Genomic DNA, 24,237 nt, shown 5'->3' with positions numbered 1-24,237 from the left:
GTCTCCTAGGAATGTCAGAAACTGCACGCATGAAGTCCCACGAGCATGACTGCCCAAAAGTGAGCTGTAAAAGACGACAGCGACACGAACGTGCGCATATGGGGGCGGGAGCACTAAAGCCCCGTGGCCTCGACCTACACAAAGATCTACAGCTACTAAAGACCACTGAGAATGGGGCAAATCTCCTTCCCCAGAAAAGAGCACACCAACAGGCTGTCCAGTGCCAAATGACTAGCCCTGGAAACACACATACAAGGAATATCGTACAGACTGAGCACACTCTACTTAGGAGTCTGTGTGTGCGTGTGTGTGTGTCTGTCTGTCTGTCTGTCTGTGTCTATCTGTCTATGTCTGTCTGTCTGTCTCTGTTGTGTGTGTCTGTGTTTCTGTGTGTGTGTCTCTCTCTCTGTGTCTCTGTGTGTGTCTGTGTGTGTGTCTGTGTTTGTGTGTCTGTGTGTGTGTATTTGTGTGTGGGTTTGTAACAATTATTAATGGGGATAAAAGGCCACGAATTTGAAAGCAAGCAAGGAAGGGTATAAGGAAAGGTCTGGGAGAAGGAAAGGGAAGGGAGAAATGATGTATGTGAATTCATTATATCATAATCTCTAAAATAAAATACGTAAATAAAGGTTGGGTGTGGATGTGACCCCAGTGCAGAGACTGGGAGCTTGCTGGCCAGCCAGCTTAGACGGGAGAGAGTGACAAGGAAAACATGTCCTCCCCTGCTCTCCAAGTGTGTAGGCACGGCACCACTCCCCTGTCCACTCACATGCATGCAACACACACATGCACACAGTCTTTAAAAAGAGAAGATATTTAGGGAGGTGGCTACAGGAAGGACATACACTGTCTAGCTGAAGCCTTTCACTCGGCCTTTTCCTCTGAGGAAGGAACTAAGAAGGCCAACTGTGGCGGCATACACCTGTGAACCCCACGCTAGAGAAACTGAAGCAGAACATTAAGTTCCAGGCCAGCCTGGGATGCAGCAAGATACTAAGACTCTGTCTCCAAAAGGAAAGAAGGGGCATTAACTGGCAATGTCCCCAGGCCCTACTCCTAGCAGACCAAAGCTGCAAGCATCCCCCACCCATGCTCCCAGCCTCTTCTTAGAGACTGTTTGGTGTGTACAGCTTAAATACCAGCGCTCCCAGCGGGGCACGGTTCACCAAGCCAGCTCATTTATTCATTAATTTGCTTTCCATATTTCCAAACAGAGGTGGCTGCAGGCGGGGCGAATCAATATTGCACTCTGTGATTCATCTTCGTTCCTGCCACCTCCTGCAACCAGCCCCTTGCACGGCTCCTCCGAGGGCCCTGAGCGCTGACGAATGGGATTCTCTGAGGCAGCCACGCCACGTTAGCAGATTAAATCATTAATATCTGCATCGGTCATTTTTACGAGCCTCCCTTACCCCAGACTCTGCCGCCCTGTTTAGAGACCCGTGCAGACATGCTGAGGACAGAATTGCCACTTCTGTGGCATGATTGGTTGTGAGAGTCGAAATATTGATTTTTCTCTTCTGCATTTCGAAAAGCAGGTATATTACCCACAGTTGCAGAAACTATTGAAACGAGGTCTGAATTCTTACCCGCTGACCCCACCCACACCCTATGCCACAGGGTTTTTCTAGAGAGAAGAAAATGGTCTTGGAGTTACAGCTTTAAGTTAAGGCCTATCTATGGGTTTGTGGCTGGGGTCCACACTGGGACTCTCAGGCCTCCCAACCACCCACAGATGTCAGAGGCCCGTGTTTGTTCCCCCGGCACTCAGAGTTGATGCTTTATCAGCTACAGACTTCCAGAAATAAGTATTTTTCTGCTTTTCTAAAACTGTACTACCCATAAATTGGATGTTCCATCTGTGGAAACAAAGTTGAGGTCATAATGGTGGAGCCTTCAAGGTGGATGGAATTAGCGGGAAGACCAGCTGAAGTGGCCTGGTTGGGAAAGGGTTTGCTACTGCAATCATTGGGACCTGAGTTCTACCTCCAGCAGTCACATGGAAGTCAGTCATGGTGGGTCACCCCTGGAACCCTAGTGCTGGAAGCGGGGAGATGAGAAAGGGGAAGGAGACTCACAGTGTTTGGGGATTCATTGGCCAGTCATCGAACCACCAGGAAACTCTGGGCTCAGTGAGAAACACTACCTCAAAATCCAATGTATGTACTTGTAGTCACCCTCCCATGCCCCACCACCTTTCCCTTCCGAGATTCTGCCTGCCCCCCGTCCCTGGACACCTTCACATCTACTTCCAGGTCACATATACATGCATGACTGTCACCTAGCCGGAAGGTTTTTTCTCTCTTAAACCCTAAAAATGCTGTACTTGAGGTTTTGGGGGGAAAAAAAGCTGTCAAAATGTGTGACATTGAGCACCAGACTGAGCTCCCAAGGTCCAAATGAGGAGCAGAAGGAGGGAGAACATGAGCAAGGAAGTCAGGACCGCGAGGGGTGCACCCACCTACTGAGACAGTGGAGCTGATCTATTGGGAGCTCACCAAGGCCAGCTGGACTGGGACTGAATAAGCATGGGATGAAACCGGACTCTCTGAACATGGCAGACAATGAAGGCTGATGAGAAGCCAAGGACAATGGCACTAGGTTTCGAGCCTAATACATGAACTGGCTTCGTGGGAGCTTAGCCTGTTTGGATGCTCACCTTCCTGGACCTAGATAGAAGTGGGAGGACCTTGGACTTCCTGCAGAGCAGGAAATCTGGACTGCTCTTCAGTCTCGAGAGGGAGGGGGAATGGAGTGGGGGGAGGAGGAGAGGAGTGGGGAGAGGGGGAGGGGAGGGGGCAGGGGGAGAGGAGTGGGAGGAGGAGGAGGGAAATGGGAAAGGGGAGGAGGCAGAAATTTTTTTCAACAACAAAAAATAAATAAATAAATAAATAAAAATGTCTACAAAAAATGTGTGACATCATCTGCTAAATATGAACATATAAAATAATATATCATTACGTGTTAGCATAAGTAATCTTCTACAACAAAAAAATAAACATGGTCCTCATTCTCCCTCCCCCCAAATTAGGCATTAGGCACTGTCAGGCAGGCATGGCAGAAACAAAGCCCTCTCCCCACCCCCGTGGAACCCAAGAGAAGAGTCAAGCCTCCTCCAAGGAAGCCACCCTGGAGTCACTAAGGCAGACACAGAGAAGAAATCTAACAGTAGAGGCAACGTTTAATGTTCTACAAGGAGCTCCTGGTATCAACCTCACCCCACCCCACACCTCCCTATCTCCCACTCCCCTTTAATTTCCTGGGCTAGTCCCCCACACACTGTCCCAGGCACATGGACCTCTGCCCTCTTCCTCACCCAGCCAAGCTCACTTCAGAGTCCTTGTTCATCTGTCCCCTCTGCCTGGATTCTGAGAGGTCACATGGGGCAGAAACTGAAGCCATTCTGGGCCAGCCAAGCCCCAGCCAGTCTACCCTCTGACCTCAGGAAGTTCAGGCAAGATGGTTCAAACCTGCTCCATGCCAGCAGAATGCCCCAAGCAAGTGATAGACTCACAAGGGGTTTAAGTCACTGCAGTTCCTTCTCACACAGCAATAGCTAGCTGATACAGACACTCCGCTACTGCTGAGTTCCTTCTCACACAGCAATAGCTAGCTGATACAGACACTCCGCTACTCATTTGCAATGGAGCTCTCGTAGGAGCATTTCCTCTGTACATTCCTCATCCGAAAAACAAGAGAGTTGGAAATTTTAGTCTGCTTTTGCCTGGCATTTCAGCAGTCAGTGCTCAACCCTGTGGCTTAGCCTTTGTCTGAAACTCTCTCCCCTAGGCTTGTAGGACACTCTGTGCCTTAGTTTCTTTTCCTGACACTGTGACAAAAGACTGATAAAAAAAAATCTGAAGGCCAGAGGGTTTCTCAAGGCTCACATTTGGAGGTTCATTGTGACAGAGGAGTTCTTTAAAAGGGATGTCCCGTGGGCACATCGCATCCACAGTCATGAAACAGAGACCGGTGAGTGTTCTCAGTTTGCTTTCTCCATTGTATACACCTGGAGGACTGCAACCCAGGGAATGCGCCCCCGACAGTGGGCAGGCCTTACAACCCCAACTAACCTAGTCAAGATCATCCCCAAGGGTGTGCCCAGTCAGGGAGGCTGGAGACAGGAAGGTACCCAGAGTTTGAAGATCAGTCTACTCAATCAGTGGGCTCCAGGTTTAGTGAAAGACCCTGCCTCAAAAGTAAGGTAGTGTGACTGGGGAAGACATGCAACCTCAACCCCTGGCTTCCACAGAATGCCCACAGATGGACAGATGGACGGATGGACAGGGGCACACAGGGAGACACATTCACACATCCACATACACAAAGGAAAAAGAAAATATTCCCTCAAATTAATCTAACTTGGATTCTCTCCTGGCTAGAAGCCAATGGTGGGCACGCATCTCTGGGTCACTCAGGTACCTGATAACTTCAAATATTGTTAATTCTGGCAACTTGCTTGTTCTTTTCCTCGGTATTCGTTACTTTTGCATAGCCATAACCAGAATATTTAAAGAAAAAGTTAGTAACTAAGGATTTAGGCCAGCTCATAGCTATAATGGCAGGCTTAAGAACTGGAGCAGGAAGAACTCCAGACTAGCCTGAGCTACAGCATGAGATCCTGTCTCAAACACAAAAGATTTTAAAGAAGAGGAGGAAGAAGAGGTTCTTCGGGTGTTTTCAAGATTTCCAAGTCCAAGCGCAGTCCTTGTCATCACAGATTCTGGGACTGCGGTGAAAGAGAATGTCGTGGTTGTGGGTGTGTGTAAAATGCTGTCCCCCTAGTAGCAGACTAAATGCTGAGGATGAAGAAGGGATTGGGTGGGGACCAAGTCTGATCAACTCCTGCATGAACTTGAACCCCAATAAAAAACTATCATTTCCTCTAAGGTCACCATTCCCACCTCTCCATGAACCACTATTCTCTTCATCTCCAGCCTCTCCCCCATCCTCACAGCTCAGTCCTGATGAAGGGGCTCCTCTGGAAAACACAAGCTAAGCCCCCCTACAGTTGGCACCCTCCACACCCCAGACCCCAGACATCTCCCTAGGCTCTTACCATTTCATCACTTCATCCAGCTTCTAAGAGTTATGGGGGTCTTGGGTGAGAAGTGGTTGTCTAGAGTTAGCCCTGGAGTCATCCCAGGGGGACAGACAGTAAAACTGAAGGTCTTAGAAAGACTCAGACAGGAGGTGGGAGAGGCCGTTGGAGAATGAGGGGCACTGACAGAGAGACAACTACAGATCTGGGCTGAAGCGAGTGGAGATCAGCAGGGTTCTGGACACAGAGTTAACTGTTAGAACTCCGCCTGAGGGCAGTTACACATCCTAAAGGCAGTTACAGACCTGAGAGCAGTTAGAGACCCGAGGGCCTTTACAGACCAGGGGGCAACTGACAGGGAAGGCCACTGAGAAGCCCCAGGCATTGAAAAACAATGTAACAAACAGCTCCTATCTGCTTAATCAGAGATGGGGGGGGGGGGGTCCGGGTTTGGTTGTTTATAGGCTCCAGGCCCTCCCAGTCTTATCTCACTGTGGATAGACTTTCCCCTAGCCCATGACTTTGCAACAGTTGCAATCACCTCCAGAGATGGGGAAACAACCAAGGAGCAGCCCTTCTTAAAGGGGCCAGCCCCTTTTTTTCCAAGTTTCTTCAGTGGTTCACCCAAACTGACTTTTAACGATGTGAATACAATCTTTCCTTTTGTTTGATTTCCCTACAATGTTCAGTATGCACCACTCTCCTCTCAGAGCTCTCTCCCCTGGCTTCAGGTCACCCTGTCAGCCCTGCCGCCTGCCATCCCTCCCCACATACTCTAACTACCCTTTCAATTTTGATGCTCCTAAAGGCTCCCCACCCTTGGCCTTCTCCTCTTCTTTGGAGCTTATACCCTCCTTAAGGATGCTACCTTCCCAGTGTGAGTCCGAATCGAGCAGGGTCCCAAACACCAGATCATGATTCTAGCTGTCAATCAAATCTCTCTTGCTCTTCTCTAACGTAGCAAACATCCACCCAGTCACCCAAGTGACTCGACTCCCTACCTTGACCAGCACACACACCATAATTTGAATATTAGTTATTCCCTCATAGGTCCATGTGTTAAAGGCTTGAAGTCTGGATAGCGGTGCTATTTGGGGAGGTTCTGGAAACTTCAAGAAGCCATCTAGAGGAATTAGGTCACATGAGGCACAGATTAAACCTGTAATTAAACCCAGGTACTCGGTCCTCTTTCTATTTTCGGTCTACTAGGAGACTGAAACTCCTTGGTCACACACCCCTGTAGCCGTGAGCACTCTCTAACCTGGAGAATCAGGGTTCTTCATCCCCACAACCCTAGCACCCAACACAGTGTGGTCTGCCTTAAACTAGGTACAGGTTTGTTGAGTGAATTATCTCTATTCCATGGCCATGGGAACTTTGCCATCTTTGTGTTTCCCCATCCACTTCCTCTCTTTTGGTGCCATGGCATACAGTAAATGCCCAATAAATAGATATTTGTTGGGTGAGTTAGTACAGAGAGGACAGAGAGTCAAGCATCCACCTAGCCCTTGTTTTTATAGGTAAGCTCTAGGGAAATAGAGACAAATCAAACTGAACTTCCTACAGTTTTGCTAAAATGGAATTTGCCAAAGACGTGCTGAAAAATGGATTTAATTAGGGTCGTTAATAGGCGCGTCATTGGTGGCAAAGATTTAAAGCCGAGGCCAGAAAAGGGATCGATAATTTTTACCGTTTTAAATTATATAGGAGGTTATTTCTCACTCTTGCCTTAATTATAAGAATGTCTCTCGACAAAAACCTCGGCTTTAGAGAGAACAAAAACCAAAAGTGGCAGTGAGATCCGATGCAGCTCTGAAGCAAAGCATCCAAGGCAGCAGAGCAGGGAAGCAACTGATGAGTCCAGGGTGCCTACCACAGTGAAAGCGTGACATGTCAGGCCACAAAACCGGACCTAGTTAAGATAACGACCGTCACTAAAACCCAAGTGGCTCTTAATTGCAAGAGCCATCAGTAAAGGGGAGGTACTGTTGCGGTTAAGTGGAGGGACCTGGAGGCCTTGGGACTGTGGGTCTCTTACCCCCTCTCTTTACATTCAATATCTAAGCCCAAATCTGCTGCAGCACCAGGCCCTGGTCAGGACACTCACTTGCTCCCCACTTGTTAACACCAGAAATCACATCTACTCCCAAATTACAATGATCCGATTGGGGCTCTGGTTTCCTTCATATACAAAGAATATTGAACAGCCATGGGGTGCAGAAACCTGTTTTCTGGAAGTAAGTCTCCTTTGTCACTATTCACTGTAGTAATCTGTACTGACTGTTGCTCCATGACACTGTGATCTACACAGGGTGAAGCAAGAAAGACAGTTTTTCAGAGAGCACCAAAAATCAAGCAACCAAAATAATAAGTACTTTAATATAAGACTGTTAATAGTAAAAGTCAATTTTAAATCTCCACAGTGGCCTGGTGGGTGGCATACACCTGTGAGTCCAACACTCAGGAAACAAGAGGCAGGAGGATCCTGAGCTTGGGGGTAGCCTAAACTACACAGTGAGCTCCATGGTGAGCTCAAGACTGTCCTGGTCCGACTGGACTATGTAACAAGAATTTGTCTCAAAATATGCATCTGTATACATTCACAATGAGCAAGATGCAGAGCATTTCACTATGGCACACGGGCCTGCACTGATGAGGTCCACCCGCCCTCTCCCTTCAGCTGAGCACCAAGGATACAGCAGGGAACTGTCCCCACAGTTCCAGGGCTAAGAGGAGAAAGCGAGAATGAAGTATCAGGGAAATCATGGAGGGCGGTGGGAAACGCTGCAGAATCAAAGGAAGCGGCGAGAGAGGTGGCCGCACTGACCTCTGCCTGCCCTTCCCCAGCCCAGACTTCTTGCCTTCTTTTCTAAAGAAAGAATTTGTAGCGTTTTCTCAAATTCATGATCTAAAACCTGAAACCATTTCTGAAATGGGGGGACTCATTTTCTTACTTTGGCCCAAGTTCCTGACGGGTCTTGATCCACTTCTACCTGCCAGGTCCCTCAAGCTCCCCCAAACAATGCTACCAGCTGGAAACAAAGGTTCAAAGCGTGAGCCTGGATGGGGGCAGGGAGGCTATCTCGGATTCAAACTGTGCAAAAGAGGACTCCAGGGGCAGAGACTCCAGGGGCAGAGACTCCCACTGTTGCCCAGTTGCACTCTACCCCAAGCTCTGACAATGAGGTGTGAGATACGGAAATAGTGGTACCAACTCACCCTGCTCCTGCACGTGTGTGTAAATTGTGCGTTCCCTCCTCCGAGCCTCAAGCTCTTGGATGCCCCCACAGGGAGGTGTGGACTTCTGCGGTGTGGGAAGCTGACTTTGCATGAAAGGACCCTGTACGTGGAGAGATTCAAGCTCTGGGGTTGTTCAACACAAGTTCCCAGCCTCATGAGGTAGGTGTGTGCTCCATACAAGCTGAAGTCAGGCTCCATCTCAAAGGGCTGAACTAAGCTTCTGGATCTTTCTGAACCTTGGTGTCCTCATCTGGACAATGGGAGTAAAGCATGGCTCCTATGTCCACTGTGAAGCTCGGTGTCCCTGCTAGGGCAGGCACCCAGAGAGTGTGCACCTCCCTTCCACTGGCCCTGCCCAGGCCAGCACCACTGTCTCCGAGGTGACTAAACTCTGCAGAAGTTCAGGGGAAGCACACTTTCTATTTCCCTGGCGGCCGATTTCATGGACCGCAGAGACAGATGCAAGCACAGCTGCTTATCCAACGGAGAAAAGAACAGATTCGTTTTCATTCCTTAACGCCCGTTGTGACCTATTCCCTGTCAATTCCTTCCTTTCGAGGCTACAGCTCTTCCTAGGACTTTCAATTTAGCCAAAGACAGAAAGCAGGCCCTAATGACAGAATGTCCTGCCAGGAGGGTGTGAGGAGCCCGATGGCTGCTGCCTCACCGGTAATAAATCCAAAAGAGAGAGATTATGTCATCTCATCTGAATTAAACAGCTGAACTATCATCCGGGACCATTAAAAGGGAACGAGTGTGCTGGAAGGCATCCAAGTGCTCTGTGCCTAGCACCCCCAAAAAGCTTCAGGATCCAGGGGGTTTTACATCCTCATTTTCTGCCAATAATTCTACATCTTTGCAAACCCAGAGGGATAATTTGATGAAATGGCCCCTTGAGCTCCTAGATACCAGGACAGGCCACAAGTAAGGAACTTTGAAGCCCTTGAGAAACACAGGACACGCGAAGCAGAGAGGGGCACAGAGCAGAGTGGGGAGAGAACAGGGAGGAGACACAGCGCAGCGAGGGAAACTCAAAGCGGAGAGGGAACACAGCCAAGTGGGGAGAGAACAGGGGAGACACAGAGCAGAGGCAGGACAGACACAGGACTGAGGAGGGGGACACAGAGAGAGGAAGAGAACACAGAACAGAGGACACCGAGCAGATTTCCAAGTGAGTCTGGGGGCTGTGTGATGATTAGCTGTCCCCTGGAGATGTTTTCATTACTCCTCTATAGATGATCAGGGATGCTCCTCCTCTGCACCCCAAAGGTAACTTATCTCTTAGGAGGAATTCTGGGTGGTGGAGTTGCAGATGCCTGCAGCACTCCCCATCCCATCCAGCCCTTCCAGGATACTGTGGTCTCTCCTCAATAACTGGCACTGCTTGTGTGTGGCCTAACGAGGCTCCACCTCTCTGAGAATCTCCTCAACCTGGGCACCCTCAACAGGGTAATTAGAGAGGTGCTGGATCCTAACCCTGCTGCATACAGGCCATGGACTCCTTACTCAGGTAAAATGCAGCCCTGCTTTCTCATTCAACCCAGCCCAAATGAACAAATCCAGTCTGCCCTAGACTGCCAAAAAAGAGTACCAAAGACAGGGGCAGCCAAGCCATCCTCAGGTTATCCACTCAGCAAGTGCCATAGAAGTTGCAGAAGGCTGGAGCCTCTCCGAGGCACCGGGAGCACAGCAGGGACAGTGGGCACACTCCCTCCGAGGCTCAAGGGTGTCACAACTCACACTGAGCAGGCCTATCTGTCTTACAAAGGAAGAAACTAGAGCTGAGATGGATGGGAATTTACTTGTATGACACAACTGGCAAGAGCCTGGATTTAACCCTGAATTCCACACCAAACTCCACACTGTGGAGCCTGCCGCAAAGCCTGCTGGGAACAGGGATACTGGGGCCTCCATCTGCCGCAAGGACCTAAGTGTCCTCTAAAAACAGAATGGCCTCTTTCACTATTTGGTCTACCTCACTGGTTCTCTCACTTGTGGGTGTCTCCGTGTGAGGAGAACCAACAGATGTGTTAGTTCTTCAGAGGCATCTCATGTGCATATGGCCTCCCTCACAGTGGGGTGAGTGACTTGTATCTCTGTTCAGAACTGTCTAGCTTTATAACCTAAAGATCTATGTTCTAGAAACCTCCCAACTGTGCTAAATGAAAAAAATTAGCCTGAGCCTAAGTGCTCACCCCTTTGTGTGTCCTGTGCTGGACCATCAGCTGGCCAGAGTGGCTGCTCTGTCTCTCCAGTCCTCTGAGATACGCTAGGACAGTCCATGTGTCTTGCCTGAAGTGGACATGGGAGACAGACACAGTATATCCACCTATGAAAGGTGTAGCATCTCTGGGCCCAAATCCCAAACCCAGCAATGGGAGACAGAGCTTCCTGGGAAGACCTCACAACTGGGATCACAAACCGTGGCCCCGACACTAGCAGCCTGGGCCAGGTGTTTCACACTATCTCCCCAGCCTTGCGCATCCACGGGGCCTGCTGTGCCCTTGACGCAGTACAACACAAGAGTCCCGACATTTGGCATTTATTGAGTGCCTTCTGTGTACCATGACTGGCCTCATAAAACCACAACCTACAGCAGTCAGTCCCCCGTTTACAGAGAAGACAACTCTAGCAGACTCCTCTGGTGTCCTGTGACCTTCAGGGTCAGAGTCTGAGGCTCCCTGATGATGCCTGATGCCTTTTGACCTAACCTGTGTCTGCCTCCAGACCTCCTCTGATGTCACCCAAGCATACTCAGAAAAAGCCAGAAGTCCAGTAGGTCCCTCCATGGGAACAGCCGCAGTGGGCAGAATCCAGGTCAATGAAGCACCTTCCACAGCTCTCTGAGGCCCCACAGGACGAGGCTCTTGTGGCATACACTCCTCCCTAAGGTCCCTTCCTGGCTTTCCTCCTCCCCTGCCTTTCTTACTGGACCTCTTGGGATCAATTCTCATATAAACTTCTGGTTCCAATCCCTTCTCCCAAGCAAGCTTTTTAGTGACTCCAAACAGAGACCAAAAGAGTGGAAAGCTTGCCCAAAATTACATGCTTCTAAGTGTCAGAATCTCGAGTTGAACTTGGACCTGTGGCCTCACAGGAGAAAACTCCCATTTAGCCTGCTGTACAGGCAGGCTTCGTGATCATCCATGTGTTGGGGTTTCTGCTCTGCCCGTTTCCCACAATCGTTAAGTCCCAAAGACATCATACAGAGGTCTACATTAACTATAAACTGATTGGACCATTAGCTCAGGCTTCTTATTAACTCTTATAACTTATATTAGCCCATTATTCTAGTATATGTTGGCCATGTGGCTTGGTACCATTTTCAGCGAGGCAAGTCACATCTTGCTTCTTCTGTGTCTGGGCCAGGACTCCAGAGCAATGGGCTTCCTTCTTCCCAGAATTCTCCTGTTCTCATTGGCCAGCCTCTACTTCCTATCTAGTTATCCAGCCTATATTTCCTGCTTGGCTACTGGCCAATCAGCGTTTATTTAAAATATAATTGACAGACTACAGACCATAGTCCCACACCATCTATGGACAGCATCACACCTTGACCCCTTGTTCACTTTCCTTGTAGATTTTTTCTTATAGCTATTTCCCTTCCAATAGCTCTGTGCCCTTTTCCCCTTCCCACCTCCACATCTACTGAGAATCCATAATTGAGAGCATGGAAGAATGACAAGGCTCAGGGCAAGCTAGGCTGCAGAATGATGCTTCAAGAGGAATAAAGACGTCCTTGGTGGCTTGTCTCCTTTGAGCCTCCTCCCAGTTGCTGCTTCCCCCACCCCATTCCCATCCCTGCCCTAGTAAGTTAATTCTGTGATCTCTTATTTAGTCAAAGCTAAACATGGACGTCCTGGAATGTCTTTATTTTGTGACCAAATAACAAGCAACAGACATCCTGCTCATTCCTCCCACCCCTAAGCTGGACCTCATAGGACTCAGAGATGAGTCCCGAGGGATGGGAAGACATGTTTGCTGTGTGCATTCGGTGCAATTAAAACAAACCAAAGCTTCATCCTCTGTTAAGGATTCTCAAAAAGTCTCAGGAAGAACACCGTGGAAGGGGACACTTCGAGGAATATTTGCGTATCATGGAGGAGGGAAGTGACCCGAATGCTCGTCAGTGGGATGAGTAAGTGATGGCACTCATCAACGGAGCACGGTAGTTGTCGTGCAGGTGAGACGCAAGTGTAAGCACTGATGATCCCATAAATGTGATAAGGAAACGCAATTTGCGGGAGGGTATGCAAAGGAAGCCATTTACATCCCGGTGAATGGCAGGCAAAGCTCTCCTGTGGATTTGGGGGTTTCCTTTCATGCTTCAGATATAAAGACATGCATGATAATGCTGAGCATCGCATTTAGGGTTGCCGTGGAGACACACAATCGGAGGAGTAAACAGAATGGGAGCGTGTGTTAGATTTCCATCACTGTGGCAAAATACCTGAGGGAAAATGCACTTTCCACGGGAAAAGGCTTTTGACTCATGGTTTCCATCCGTGATCCCACTGCTTGGAGACTGTTACTGCACCCGCCGTACACTATGGTGGGAGCGCGTGAAGACCTGTTTGCCTCACAGCAGCTACGAGAAACAAAGAAAGGGCTACATCGCAACAGTCCCTTCAAGGGCACCAGCAGGCTCAGCCCCTAGAGACTCTCATCTTCCAGTAGCAGTGGTGGCAGGCTGACAGCCGAGCCTTTGACGCATGGACTTCTGGAGACATTCAGAATGCAAACCAAGCTGAGGTGTATCAGATGCCTTTTCTTGGCCTGCGGCTTGAGTACGTCGGGGTCTTCGCTGCTTTTACTTCTGCAAAGCACTAAGAAGTGAGAAGGAAGCAGGAACCCAAGTTGGTCCAGAATCCACTTGCTGATGCTTCAGGGTTAAGCGGACCTGAGAGGCAACTACTGCTACGGTACCAAGATGGCACACGTAACGCTGTGACAAGACATCTCCCAGCCTAGGCAAGTTGTCTAGGAGTGTAGGCTGCACTGTAGACTAATGGCTGGTGTTTTGTCATCTTGACACAAGCTAGAGTTACTTGGGAAGAAGAGAAATGTTCCCACCAGACTGGCCTGTAATTTTCTTGATTAATGATTAATGTGAGAGGGCCCAGCCTTTGTGGGTGGTGTCAGATCTGGAAAGGTGGTCCAGGGTGCTGTAAGAAAACAGGCTGAGCAAGCCATGGGTAGCAAACCAGTAAACAGGATTTCTCCATGACCTCTGCTTCAGCTCCTGCCTTAAGCTCCTGCCCTGGCTTCCTTCGATGATAGACCATGCTGTAGAAATTTAAGTTGAAATAAACTCTTTCCTCCCCAAGCTGCTTCTGGTGTTGGTGTTTTATCTTGACAGGAACCCAAACAAAGACACAGACAGAGCAGAATTATCAACTGTGCGTCTTTGAACAAACAGACAAGTCTCTCTGCTTATTGTTCATCCTGCAAAATGGAAATGCCAATCCTGGCACCTCATAAAGCTATTTGAGGAGTAAACAAGACAGCCCAGGGAAGGTAAACAGTGGGTTCCACAGAGCCAGCTCTCCAAGCCATCATGGAACTCCAGCTGTGACGCTAGAGGAATCTTCAGACTGGGATCAGGTACTAGTCCAATGCTGACCCAGTGTGTGCAGGACTACTCTTGCTGACCCAGTGTGTGCAGGGCTACTCTTGCAACCCAGTGTGTGCAGGGCTACTCTTGCTGACCCAGTGTGTGCAGGGCTACTCTTGCTGACCCAGTGTGTGCAGGGCTACTCTTGCTGACCCAGTTGTGCAGGGCTACTCTTGCTGACCCGGTGTGTGCAGGGCTACTCTTGCTGACCCAGTGTGTGCAGGGCTACTCTTGCTGATCCAGTGTATATAGGGCTACTCTTGCTGACCCAGTGTGTGCAGGGCTACTCTTAGCTGACCCATTGTGTGCAGGGCTACTCTTGTTGTGGTGTAGGAAATCCTTCTGTATTTGTGTTGCTTTCATTGGTTAATAAAGAAACCACCATGTCCATATTCCCAAATATTGTTTATAACTGTTTGTTTACATTTAAAGGGGGATATGATATAAATATAAATAATTTGCATTGGTATGGATTTTGCTTTGTTGATATAAATTTAAGGTCAATCTTGTTATATGTATATTTCTGCTCCTGATTAAAGTATTGTGATTGTGTAGTTCATTTAAAAATGTAATGTATAATTAGGAAATATAGGTTGTCAATGGATAACCATCGATAATAGTCAAGCTTGTAGGCATGTTAGATTTTCTAGATATATAGAGATATATTTCAGTTAGATAGGCATTCTTCATATCTTTCAAAGACTACAGAATATGGCATTTAAAATGTTTTAATAACTTAGGGCTTTTCATGACAATGAGGCACGTCTGCTCCTGGCAGTACCAAGCTACTTTCTGAGAAAGATGGGCATCAAAGAGGCTCCTTATGGAGTTGGTTAGCTATTTGGGCAAGAAACTGTTCTTGCCTAGACTGTTGCATAAACTGGACATGAAGAACCCGCAAAGAGATGACAGCTAAACATGCCAAAAGGTGAGATGGTCCTTTGGGGTTCCTGATTCATAAAAGAGTCTACAAGACATTCTACAGGATACAGAAGAAAGTGACTGAATTGTCTTTGAAATTCCCTGCTTCATAGAAAAGTCTGCTGGATACTATGGGCCTGTAGGATGAAGATGGATACCCCAAGGTACAAAAAAACTTTGGGTAACCTGTCCAGACACCAAGATGTCTCTGTAATTTCTATATTTGGACGTTGTTTACAATATACTTTCTGTTTACTTGGGTAATATTATATCCTTCTGGAGTCTTTGATGGAATTGAAAAATGGATAGTTATTATTATAGTTTTCCTTAGTTATGATAAAAGATAAAGTAGATATAAATATGGTAACTGTAGTTCTTGCTTGATAACTGTTTTGTTATATGTAATTTTACTATGTTAAAGTTAAAGCCTTCCCTTTGTTTAAACAGAAAAGGGGAAATGGTGTAAGAGGTCCTTCTGTATTTGTGTTGCTTTCATTGGTTAAGAAATTGCTTTGGGCCTGGTTATAAGGCAGAACTTAGGTAGGCAGAGAAGACAGAACTAAATTCTGGGAGGAAGAAAGCAGAGTCAGAGAGCTGCCATGGAGACATCAGGTCAGACATGCTAAATCTTTCCTGGTAAGCCACGACCTCGTGGTGAACACAGATTAATAGAAATGGGTTAAATCAAGATGTGAGAGTTAGTCAATAGGAGGCTAGAGATAATGGCCAAGAAGTGTTTTAATTAATAGTTTCTGTGTGATTATTTTGGGTGTAAGCTAGCCAGGTAGCTGGGAAAAACAAGTGGGCCCTCCATTGTTGAATCAGTGTGTACAGGGCTACTCTTGCTGAGCACTTGAAGTGAACACACAAGAAAAGCACAGAGTGTGTTTAGGACTTGATAAAGAAGTACTGAAGGTACTTGCCCAGACTGAGGCTCAACAGGAGGGGGTCACTGGGAGAGAAGGATATGCATCAGAGGAAGACAGGGACGAGTCTTGCATATGAACACTCTGTAGAGAACTTTGGGGAAGATAGGTACTCCCCATTAGTGGGTACTGAAGCAAAGAGAATTTGTCATTTGAAAAGTTCCCTGACAGAACTTCTTTCCTCTATAAAGTCCCCGGTCCACACGCTTCCTTACATCACGCCTTCTCCTAGCTCTCCAACTTCGTTCTTGCACGGTTTTCAGCCGCCGCCTCTACTCATCATGGAACCCAACTGCTCCTGCGCCGGGTCTTGCAAATGCAAACAGTGCAAATGCACCACCTGCAAGAAAAGCTGCTGCTCCTGTTGCCCCGTGGGCTGTGCGAAGTGCTCCCAGGGCTGCATCTGCAAAGAAGCTTCAGACAAGTGCAGCTGCTGCGCCTGAAGTGGGATTTCCCTTCATCTGCGTGTAAATAGAACAATGTGTAGAAAGTAACTTTTTTTTACAACCCTGGTCTGTTTTCCACACCTCTTTCTATAAAACATGTAACAGATAATAAAAAGCGTTGACTTGATTAAAAAAAAAAAAAAGAAAGAAAAAAAGAAGAAAAGTTCCCTGACACTCTGACCAAGGCTCGGGGGGAGGGGGGGCATCACAGAGGAGGGCGCTGAAATATGTAAGAACAAGAGGTAGCGGAGATTCTTTGGAATATTACGTCTTCTGGGAATGACAGTCATTGCACTCATGAACTCATAGCAGTAGTATTACCAGAACAAGACCTGATCAAGATCAAGCCAATAAACACGAATATGGATGGAACAGGGAATCATGAGGTCTCACACTTAACTGAGGAGCTATTGGTAGCAAATGGCTTCCAGGGAAGGAAGAGTTGGTTTTCTTAAGCTGTGTGATACACGGTAGGTTGCCCATGCTCCAGTGAATGGTGCCCTACACACATATACATAGAAGCAGCACTAATTTGACTCATGAGTTACTTTTTAAAAGAAAAAGGGGGTGTAGATGGGTCCTGGGAGAGTTGGAGAGGAAGAGAAGGGGGTAGATATGATCTACATACATTGTATTAATATATGAATTTATCAAAAATAAATTAAAATTAGTTAACTGAAATTTTCATGACCCACTGCAGCTACGGCTACCCAACAGACTGTATGAGATCAGCCTCATCACTATTTCATCCTCAGGCATGGAGGAGTATACATAAGCCCTTCTCCCATGCTGAAGGATCCAAAGAAAGGAAAAAAGACAGAGATCAAAGGAAGAGGAGGATTGTTTTGAGGAAGAGGGGCTTCAGTGGGGGCCTGAGGGAGAGGAAAATAGAGTAAAAATGCCCAAAGTTAGTATACACATGTCATGTTCTAAATTGTCAAAAACCAAGTATTGCACATTTGCATACATGCACACTCACATGTATTCCTGTACATATACTTCTATGTCCTCACATGGCTATGTGTTATTCCTATACACATACATGTGCACACATATAATCTGTTTTAAACCAGAAGGTTCCAGGAGGGCTGAAGCAGCATGTGGTGGAGCCCAAAGGAGCAGGCTGGTCTTAACTGCTGTGTCAATCATAATACCTCTGCTACCACTCATTTTCCATGTGTAGGAACAGAGGTTTGGTGAAGTTAAATGGACCCTGCAATGTCACCTCAGTGGTGGTCACGGGTTTTGAACCACAGTATGCCAGAGACCCACCATTCCTGTCCCTATTGCCCTGTCCCAAGCAACCTCATGCCCAAGATTACTACACCAGTCTGAGTACCCAGATATCCTGGCCCCAAGATTATCATGCCAGCTCCTGGCTCATTGTCCAGACCCTCTAGACTATCCTTCATAGGACAGCCTAAGCTAGCTCTGCTGGAAAGTTCCAGCATCTCCCAGGGCACTCCAAAGAAATGCCAAAGCCCTTCCAGAACACACTCCCACCCTCCTTGTGGCTTCCGTATGACCTCCACCTCTAGAACTTGTTTGTTCTGATTGCAGGAATGGATACAAGCATTTACACACACACACACACACACACACACACACCACCTAAAACTCAAGCATGGTGATGCTCTCCTGTAATTCAGCTCTTAGGCAGAGACAGGAGGAACAGGTGAAGGTTAAGTTTGGATACAAGGACAGCTTGAAGACAGCCTGGGAAAGAGGAGACCTGTCTAATATAGAAGAAAAAGAAAAGAAGAAGAAGAAGAAGAAGAAGAAGAAGAAGAAGAAGAAGAAGAAGAAGAAGAAGAAGAAGAAGAAGAAGAAGAAGAAGAAGAAGAAGAAGAAGAAGGGAAAGAATCCCTAAACCACCTATGCAGTGCTCCCCCCTCTGCTTCTCACAGGCAAGTCCCCACTGCAATTCCCACTGCCTACATTGTTAGATCCTGCTAATCCCACAAATACAAGGAAAAAGACCATGGACCCAAATAATCATGGCCAAATTAATTAAAACAAGCTATTTTGTTTGTGGATACAACTGTCTCTCCTTAATGGCTGGGTTGAAGAGATCAGTATTGATTATGGGGAAGGTAGGGTTTATATAGTTTAGGAGTAGGGATTTTTAAATGGGGAATTTGGCAAATAGGCAAGGTTACAGAAGCAGAACAAAGCATAACAAGTTGGTCATAACAACTTGAAACAGAGACATAGTTGCAAGGTTGTCATAGCAAATTGGTCATAACAACCTTTTGAAACTAAGGCAGGGTTGCCGTTTCCTGGAACAGGCAATACAGAACCATTTGTAGTTAAGATGGCCTAATCCTTGAAAAACAGATTTCTCCATAACCAGGAATAAACCTAGTTTGACTTTACTATAAGATGGCTTTCAAGTCTAAGATGGAAGCATGCTGGTTCGTCAGTCCACCATGTCCCTTACGCTAAGCTTCAGCACAAAAGGCACCAAGTGCCTCTACCTCCCGGTCCCTGGTAGGAGCCCAAGAATGGAAGTCAGTCAGATAGAGCAACCGCTCCCCCTTCTTTTCCTGAGGAAGATTGCCATTTCTGGACAAAAGGATGCCTCTGTACAGAACATGGAAGCTGGACGGTCCCCTGAAACAGAACAGGGATGACAGTGACAATCAGCAGTAACAGTTTTGATGGCTATCAAGACTGGACATTCCTCTCTCCAAGGAGCATCTTTCCTCTCCCTGTGATACAAACACTTGCAAGCCAGCCTATCCCAGGCAAAGCAGTGGGGCCATCCATCTCCCACGTGTTAAGGCTAGAATTCCCTTACATCTTTCTTCTGTTGAGGAAAGCAACTGTGTAACAGTAGTGCACTGGAAGTTGCACATATAAATTTGATTAATTGTCAACACCTTTAAAAGCTACTTATCAATGACTTTCGTTAGAACCCAGACCCTCTGAATGCAGTCTCTCTTTCATGGCTGCTATGAAGAGCTGATTAGTCATGCCCAGTTGCAGCCTCTCTCCCATCACAACATTCAAAAGAGCCAAGTTCCTTCTCCTTGGAACAAGCCCCTCCAGACAGCAAAGCCCTAAACTGAAAAGGGTTACAGGCAAGACAAGTGGCCACAGCACTTCACATACTAGTGAGACCCATTGTGCTTCCACACACCCCTGATTCCTGAGCTACAGAAGAATATAGCATCTTAGTCTAGCCAGGCAATGTCGGCAGACCATTTCCTCAGGACACAGGACCTCCCACCTCCCAACTCCTTTCCAAGCAACCTGTCTTAGTTAGGGTCACTATTGCTGTGATGATACACAATGACCAAAAACAACAAAAAGACAAAAAAAGAAAGGGTTTATTTGGCTTACAAATCCTCAATCACAGTTCACTGAGGGAAGCCAAGTAAGAAACACAAGCCAGTCAAGAATCTAGAGGCAGGAGCTGATGCAGAGGCCATGGAGGTGTACTGGCTCTTCATGGCTTGCTCAGCCTACTTTCTCACAGACCCCAGAACCACCAGCCCAGAGGAAGCCCCACCCACAATAAGTTGGACCCTCCCACATTAAATCACTGTTTAAGAGAATGCTCTACAGTCTTGCCTGCAGCCCAGTCTTATGGAGGCATTGTGTCAAGTTGACATAAAACTAGCCAGCACAGAACTTTAAAAGAGCAAAGATGCTCTCTGTCCAGTCTGAGGGATTTGACTTCAGATCCTGCCCATGCTGCCTGTTGGGGAGCAAATATCTTCACCTGTAGGAGGGCTCTTTGTCCTCTCTCTCTCTCTCTCTCTCTCTCTCTCTCTCTCTCTCTCTCTCTCTCTCTCTCTAACTCCATTCCTCCCCAACACCTAATGACTGCCTCAGTTTCTCCAATGTACTTCTTAATCTAATCAGTTATTCAATAGAGAACTATGAATGCCCACTAATACTCATCCCCGGTGAACCTTGATGGCAGGTGCTGCCTGCTCAGAGCTGTCACCATCCGGAGGGAACTGGCCATGAATAGCAATGCATGGTTTACACCTAGGAAGGGGTGTAAAGAATGCTAGGGCCTCTAGGAACTTTTCCTGGGGAGATTTCCTGGGAGGGGGCCACTTAGTCTAAAGCCAGGAGGAAAGGAGGCAAAAGGAAAACCAGGGAGCAACAGGGATAGCCAGTGCTCCCACGGCAGGGCAGGGCTTGAAGTAAGAAAAGTAGGCTAGCAGGGTCCTTTGGTAGTTCTATTTTTAGTGTGTTTTGGTTTTGTTTTTTAATGAATGGCTGATTTCTGTGGTGGCTGGGCGAATTTACATTCCCAATTTGCATTGCGAAGTGACTGTGGTCACATATCCTACCTGCCACCTTTCTCCCTTGAGGTTTTTGCTCTCTGGAGGGACCTGTTTCAGGGGAGAGAGTAACTTGGCTCTTTTTGAGTGCAGTGAGGGGAGAGGGCTGTAGCCCGGTGTGTGTAGTCAGGTCCTCCAGGGCTGTTGCAATCAAGCCCAGGGAATCACACTAAGCAAACATTCTCCTGTGGTGCCTCCATATTTCTTGCAGTATGTGAAGGTGCTCTTATCCCCATATCTTTGACAACATGCTATTTCCATTGTGATAGCCATTCTGACCGGAGTGACAAGGGATTTCAGCATAGTTTAACATACGTCATGGACATCTGCACATTCATGTTTGCTTCAGCATTGCCCACAACGGTCAAGTTATGGAATCATCCTGGACACCCATCAAGAGATAAAGAGATAAAGGAAAATATGATATTGGTATATATGCACAGTGGAGTTCAGCCATGAAGACTGAAGTTGTGTTGTTAGCAACCAGAGATCAGCATAGGAAACAAACTAAGCCAGACTCAGAAAGACAAATAGCGTATTTCCTCTCCTTTGTAGATCCTACACATTTAGAGATACATAAAACTTTATATGTATACATAAAACTTTCGTGTATGTATGTGAGTGTGAGTGTATAATGTTATACGGAGCTGAGGGAAAGAAGGAGAGTAACAGGAGCAGAGCGGTGATAAGGGAGGAAGAGGAGAGTAAGAGGGTGAGCAAGGTCAAATATAGGACAAACTTGAAACCCAACATTACATGTAATCTACATACCTGTAGATACTATGTATGTATGTATGTATATATGTATGAAGGTAGGTAGGTAGATAGGTACAGTGTGTATGTATGTGTGCTAGGGGGAGGAGTCAAGAGAGGACATCAAGTGTCTGCTCTTTAACTCTCCATGTCCTGCCCTGTAACTCTGCACCTTAGAGCCAGGGTCTCTCACTGAACTTGAAGCCAGGCTGGTGGCCATCCAACCCCAGCCTTCCTCCTGCCTCTACTCCCCTACACCACTGGGATTACAGGCTCTCCATAGCCACACCCCTACCATTTTGCCAAAGGGTGGTGATATTTTGTTTCTGCTCTAACAAATAAAGCTTGTCTGGAGATCAGAAAAGCAGAGCAATCAGCCGCTTGTTCTCACCTCTACTCCTCTGACCGAATGTGGTAGCCTATCTCTCTACAAGTCCTCAGACTGAATACCTTGAGTTCCTGTCTCCTCCCATTTACTTTCCTCTCTCTGCCCAGTCATATTCCTTCCTGTCTCCACGTCCCTAGTGTTGGGATTAAAGGCATGTGACTCCCAAGTGCTGGAGTTAAAAGCGTGAGCCACCACCACCTGACTCTCTTTCTCTTTTAGACTGGATCGATCTCATAGAGCCCAGAATGTCTCTAGACAAGCTTATTAGTTTGTTAAAGCACAAACAAAATATCCCCACACTAAAGTCCTCATGCTTGCACAGAAAGTGCTCTTACCCACTGAGCCATGTCTTCAGATCAAAGAATTTTCAAGAAAGAAAGAAGTGCCTAGCATGACTACATTCATGAGAGCAGGTATGATAAGGAGTCCCTGTGATAAAACTAACCCTGACTCAGCAGGACCTTGGAGATCTGGCAAGGAATTAGGAGCTCCACTTGACTGGATTCACTACGGTCCTCATAACCCCTTCAGCAAGGGGCCCTAAGCCCCTCAGGAATTCTCCCCGAAAGGCAGCCCCCACACACTGGATGGTCTTCTCGATGAAGAAGCACCTAGGACATCAATGTTACGGACTCTCGGTGTGTTTCACATGTGTTTCCATGGAGGAAATCGCCCTCAGTATCAGCAGTCTCCCTCTGGGTACCTGAAGGGCACTAAGGGGAAAAAGGAGAAAGCCTGCAGCTCAGGGGTCTTCCCTGCTTCTATATGCTGGCTACCATAATGGACTGAAACTTCCAGAAACGGTGGACCAAACCCTTCAGCTTCTCTAGGGTCTTCTGTCACAGTGATTAGCACACCCACTATAGCCATGAACCCCTTTTCTGCCCAAGCTGGTCATTGTCACCAATGTGACTAACTGTTGTCAGAGAAGCATTGTTCTCCCACCCCTCCCTCCCTGCCCCCCACCCGCCTCACAGCTGCCATCACCATGGGAACCAAGCCAGCCAATGAGAACAAACACTAAGACACCTCTCCCCAGACAGGCCACCAGCAACATTCAGAGGCCTCCAGGGCCCTCTCCTGGATAAACCAATCTCACTGCCCCCCGCCATTAAGGCGGAAAAGAGGGGTTCCTCTGTCTGGAGTGCTCAAGAGCAAAGGCCAAGCCCCTCGTTACCCAGCTTAGAGCTCCAACCACATGTGGGGTCCAGCCATGCAGCAACCATTCAGAAGCCTCTAAGGATTGTCTACAGCACCTTGGACACACCCCACAGCCTTGAGAGCCTCAAGAAGAGCACACAGCACCTCAAGTCAGAAACATGCAGTATCTCCACCCTGTCGAGCAGCGGCTACGCAGCCGATGAGGAGAGCAGCAAGGCCAGCCTGGTGAACAGCAAGCGCACGGTGAGGCTGACGAAGCGGCTCATCACTCAGGTGGACAGCACCCAGAGCAGTGAGCTGCTCCTCCCCTCCTCACCCAGGGCGTTAAAGATCCGAAGGCGGAACAGTGGAGGCCAGGGTACCCAGCAGGCTGGAGGGGAAAAGTGACACCAGCTTGCCTAGTGGCAGAACCAGCAGCCTGAGTAGCATCAGCGTCCTGAGCCCAGGCAGCAGCTTCCTGTCCTACCAGGTGAGCAGTGTCCTTCTCAGCTCCACCAGCAGCAGGACCTCCCGCAAGGCCAACAGCAGCCATAGCATTGGGGTAGACTGCAGTGAGCAGGGCAAGCCAAGAAGCAACAACAATCTCCCAGAAGGCAAGGCCAAGGACACTGTGGAAAGTGGCAGCCAGCCCACCCAGGCTGAGGAGCCCACCCAGAAGCCCAGGCCTTTATGAGGAAACTCCCCAGCTCCTGCTGATACCAAACACGAGGACCCAACAAGCCCGGATTCACCTGGGACATTCATTGGCAACGTAGGAAAAACTAAAGAAGCGGGTGTCGTGTCTTCTGCAGCAATGATCATCAACAGAAACATGTCACACACAGGATCCTCTGCTGAGAAATAGGCAGTGTGACCATCTACATGGGAAGCTATTGTAAGAAGAACTGGAGCAGGAACCATCCATGCTGGGCCGCCTGTATCAAAACCACCTTGATGGAAAGAGCATCGAGTACCGTGAACCTAGGCACAGGTTATCCGTAAGCCCCATCAAATCCATCAGCACCAAGACCCATAGTGACGACAGACAACTGTGTTAACTTGCCATGAGAAGGTGGAACCTTCTGTGGTGAACCCACTGTAAACAATGAGGGACGCTGACAACCAGCATGTGCTCTGAAGAAAGGCGTGACGCCTGTGCCGGGCGGGAGTGGCCCAGGTCCAGAAGCATCTGGGATGATGAGGACCCTGCTCCGTCTCTGCTGAGCTCTGTAATGTGCTGTCACCGCAGGTATTGCCCACAGAGGCACCAACCTGGGGTCGTGATACACAGAGAACACCCATGACTCTCAGCAGCCCAGCTCATCTGGGGAACCATCAGGAGCAGCTTCAAGTCCCACTAGCCCAGGAGTGAAATGCCTAGAGCGAACCTATGAGAGGATTTGTCATTTCCCCCAAAAAGCATTCCCCATGGGAGAACAGTACCTTCCTGTCTAGTTCTTTCTGGAC

General features: G+C 47.8%; 2 protein-coding genes across 2 annotated transcripts; both read left to right on the top strand.

The window, feature by feature from the left end:
- Positions 1-15,935: 15,935 nt before the first annotated feature.
- LOC130880354 (metallothionein-2-like) lies at positions 15,936-16,318 on the top strand. Its single transcript, XM_057779342.1, has one exon. The coding sequence runs from the start codon at positions 16,024-16,026 to the stop codon at positions 16,183-16,185; it is 162 nt and encodes a 53-aa protein (XP_057635325.1). The 5' UTR covers positions 15,936-16,023; the 3' UTR covers positions 16,186-16,318.
- A 6,319-nt stretch (positions 16,319-22,637) lies between these two features.
- On the top strand, positions 22,638-23,464 carry C8H16orf82 (chromosome 8 C16orf82 homolog). The gene is given in 3 exon segments (XM_057778732.1): positions 22,638-22,666; positions 22,668-23,149; positions 23,238-23,464. Coding segments are annotated over 3 exon segments (738 nt in total).
- Positions 23,465-24,237: the final 773 nt, after the last annotated feature.

The sequence above is a fragment of the Chionomys nivalis genome, chromosome 8, assembly GCF_950005125.1.
Source record: "Chionomys nivalis chromosome 8, mChiNiv1.1, whole genome shotgun sequence".
Classification (NCBI taxonomy): Eukaryota; Metazoa; Chordata; class Mammalia; order Rodentia; family Cricetidae; genus Chionomys; species Chionomys nivalis.
The sequence above is the reverse complement of the archived record's forward strand: the minus strand, read 5'-3'. Positions and strand labels throughout refer to the sequence as shown.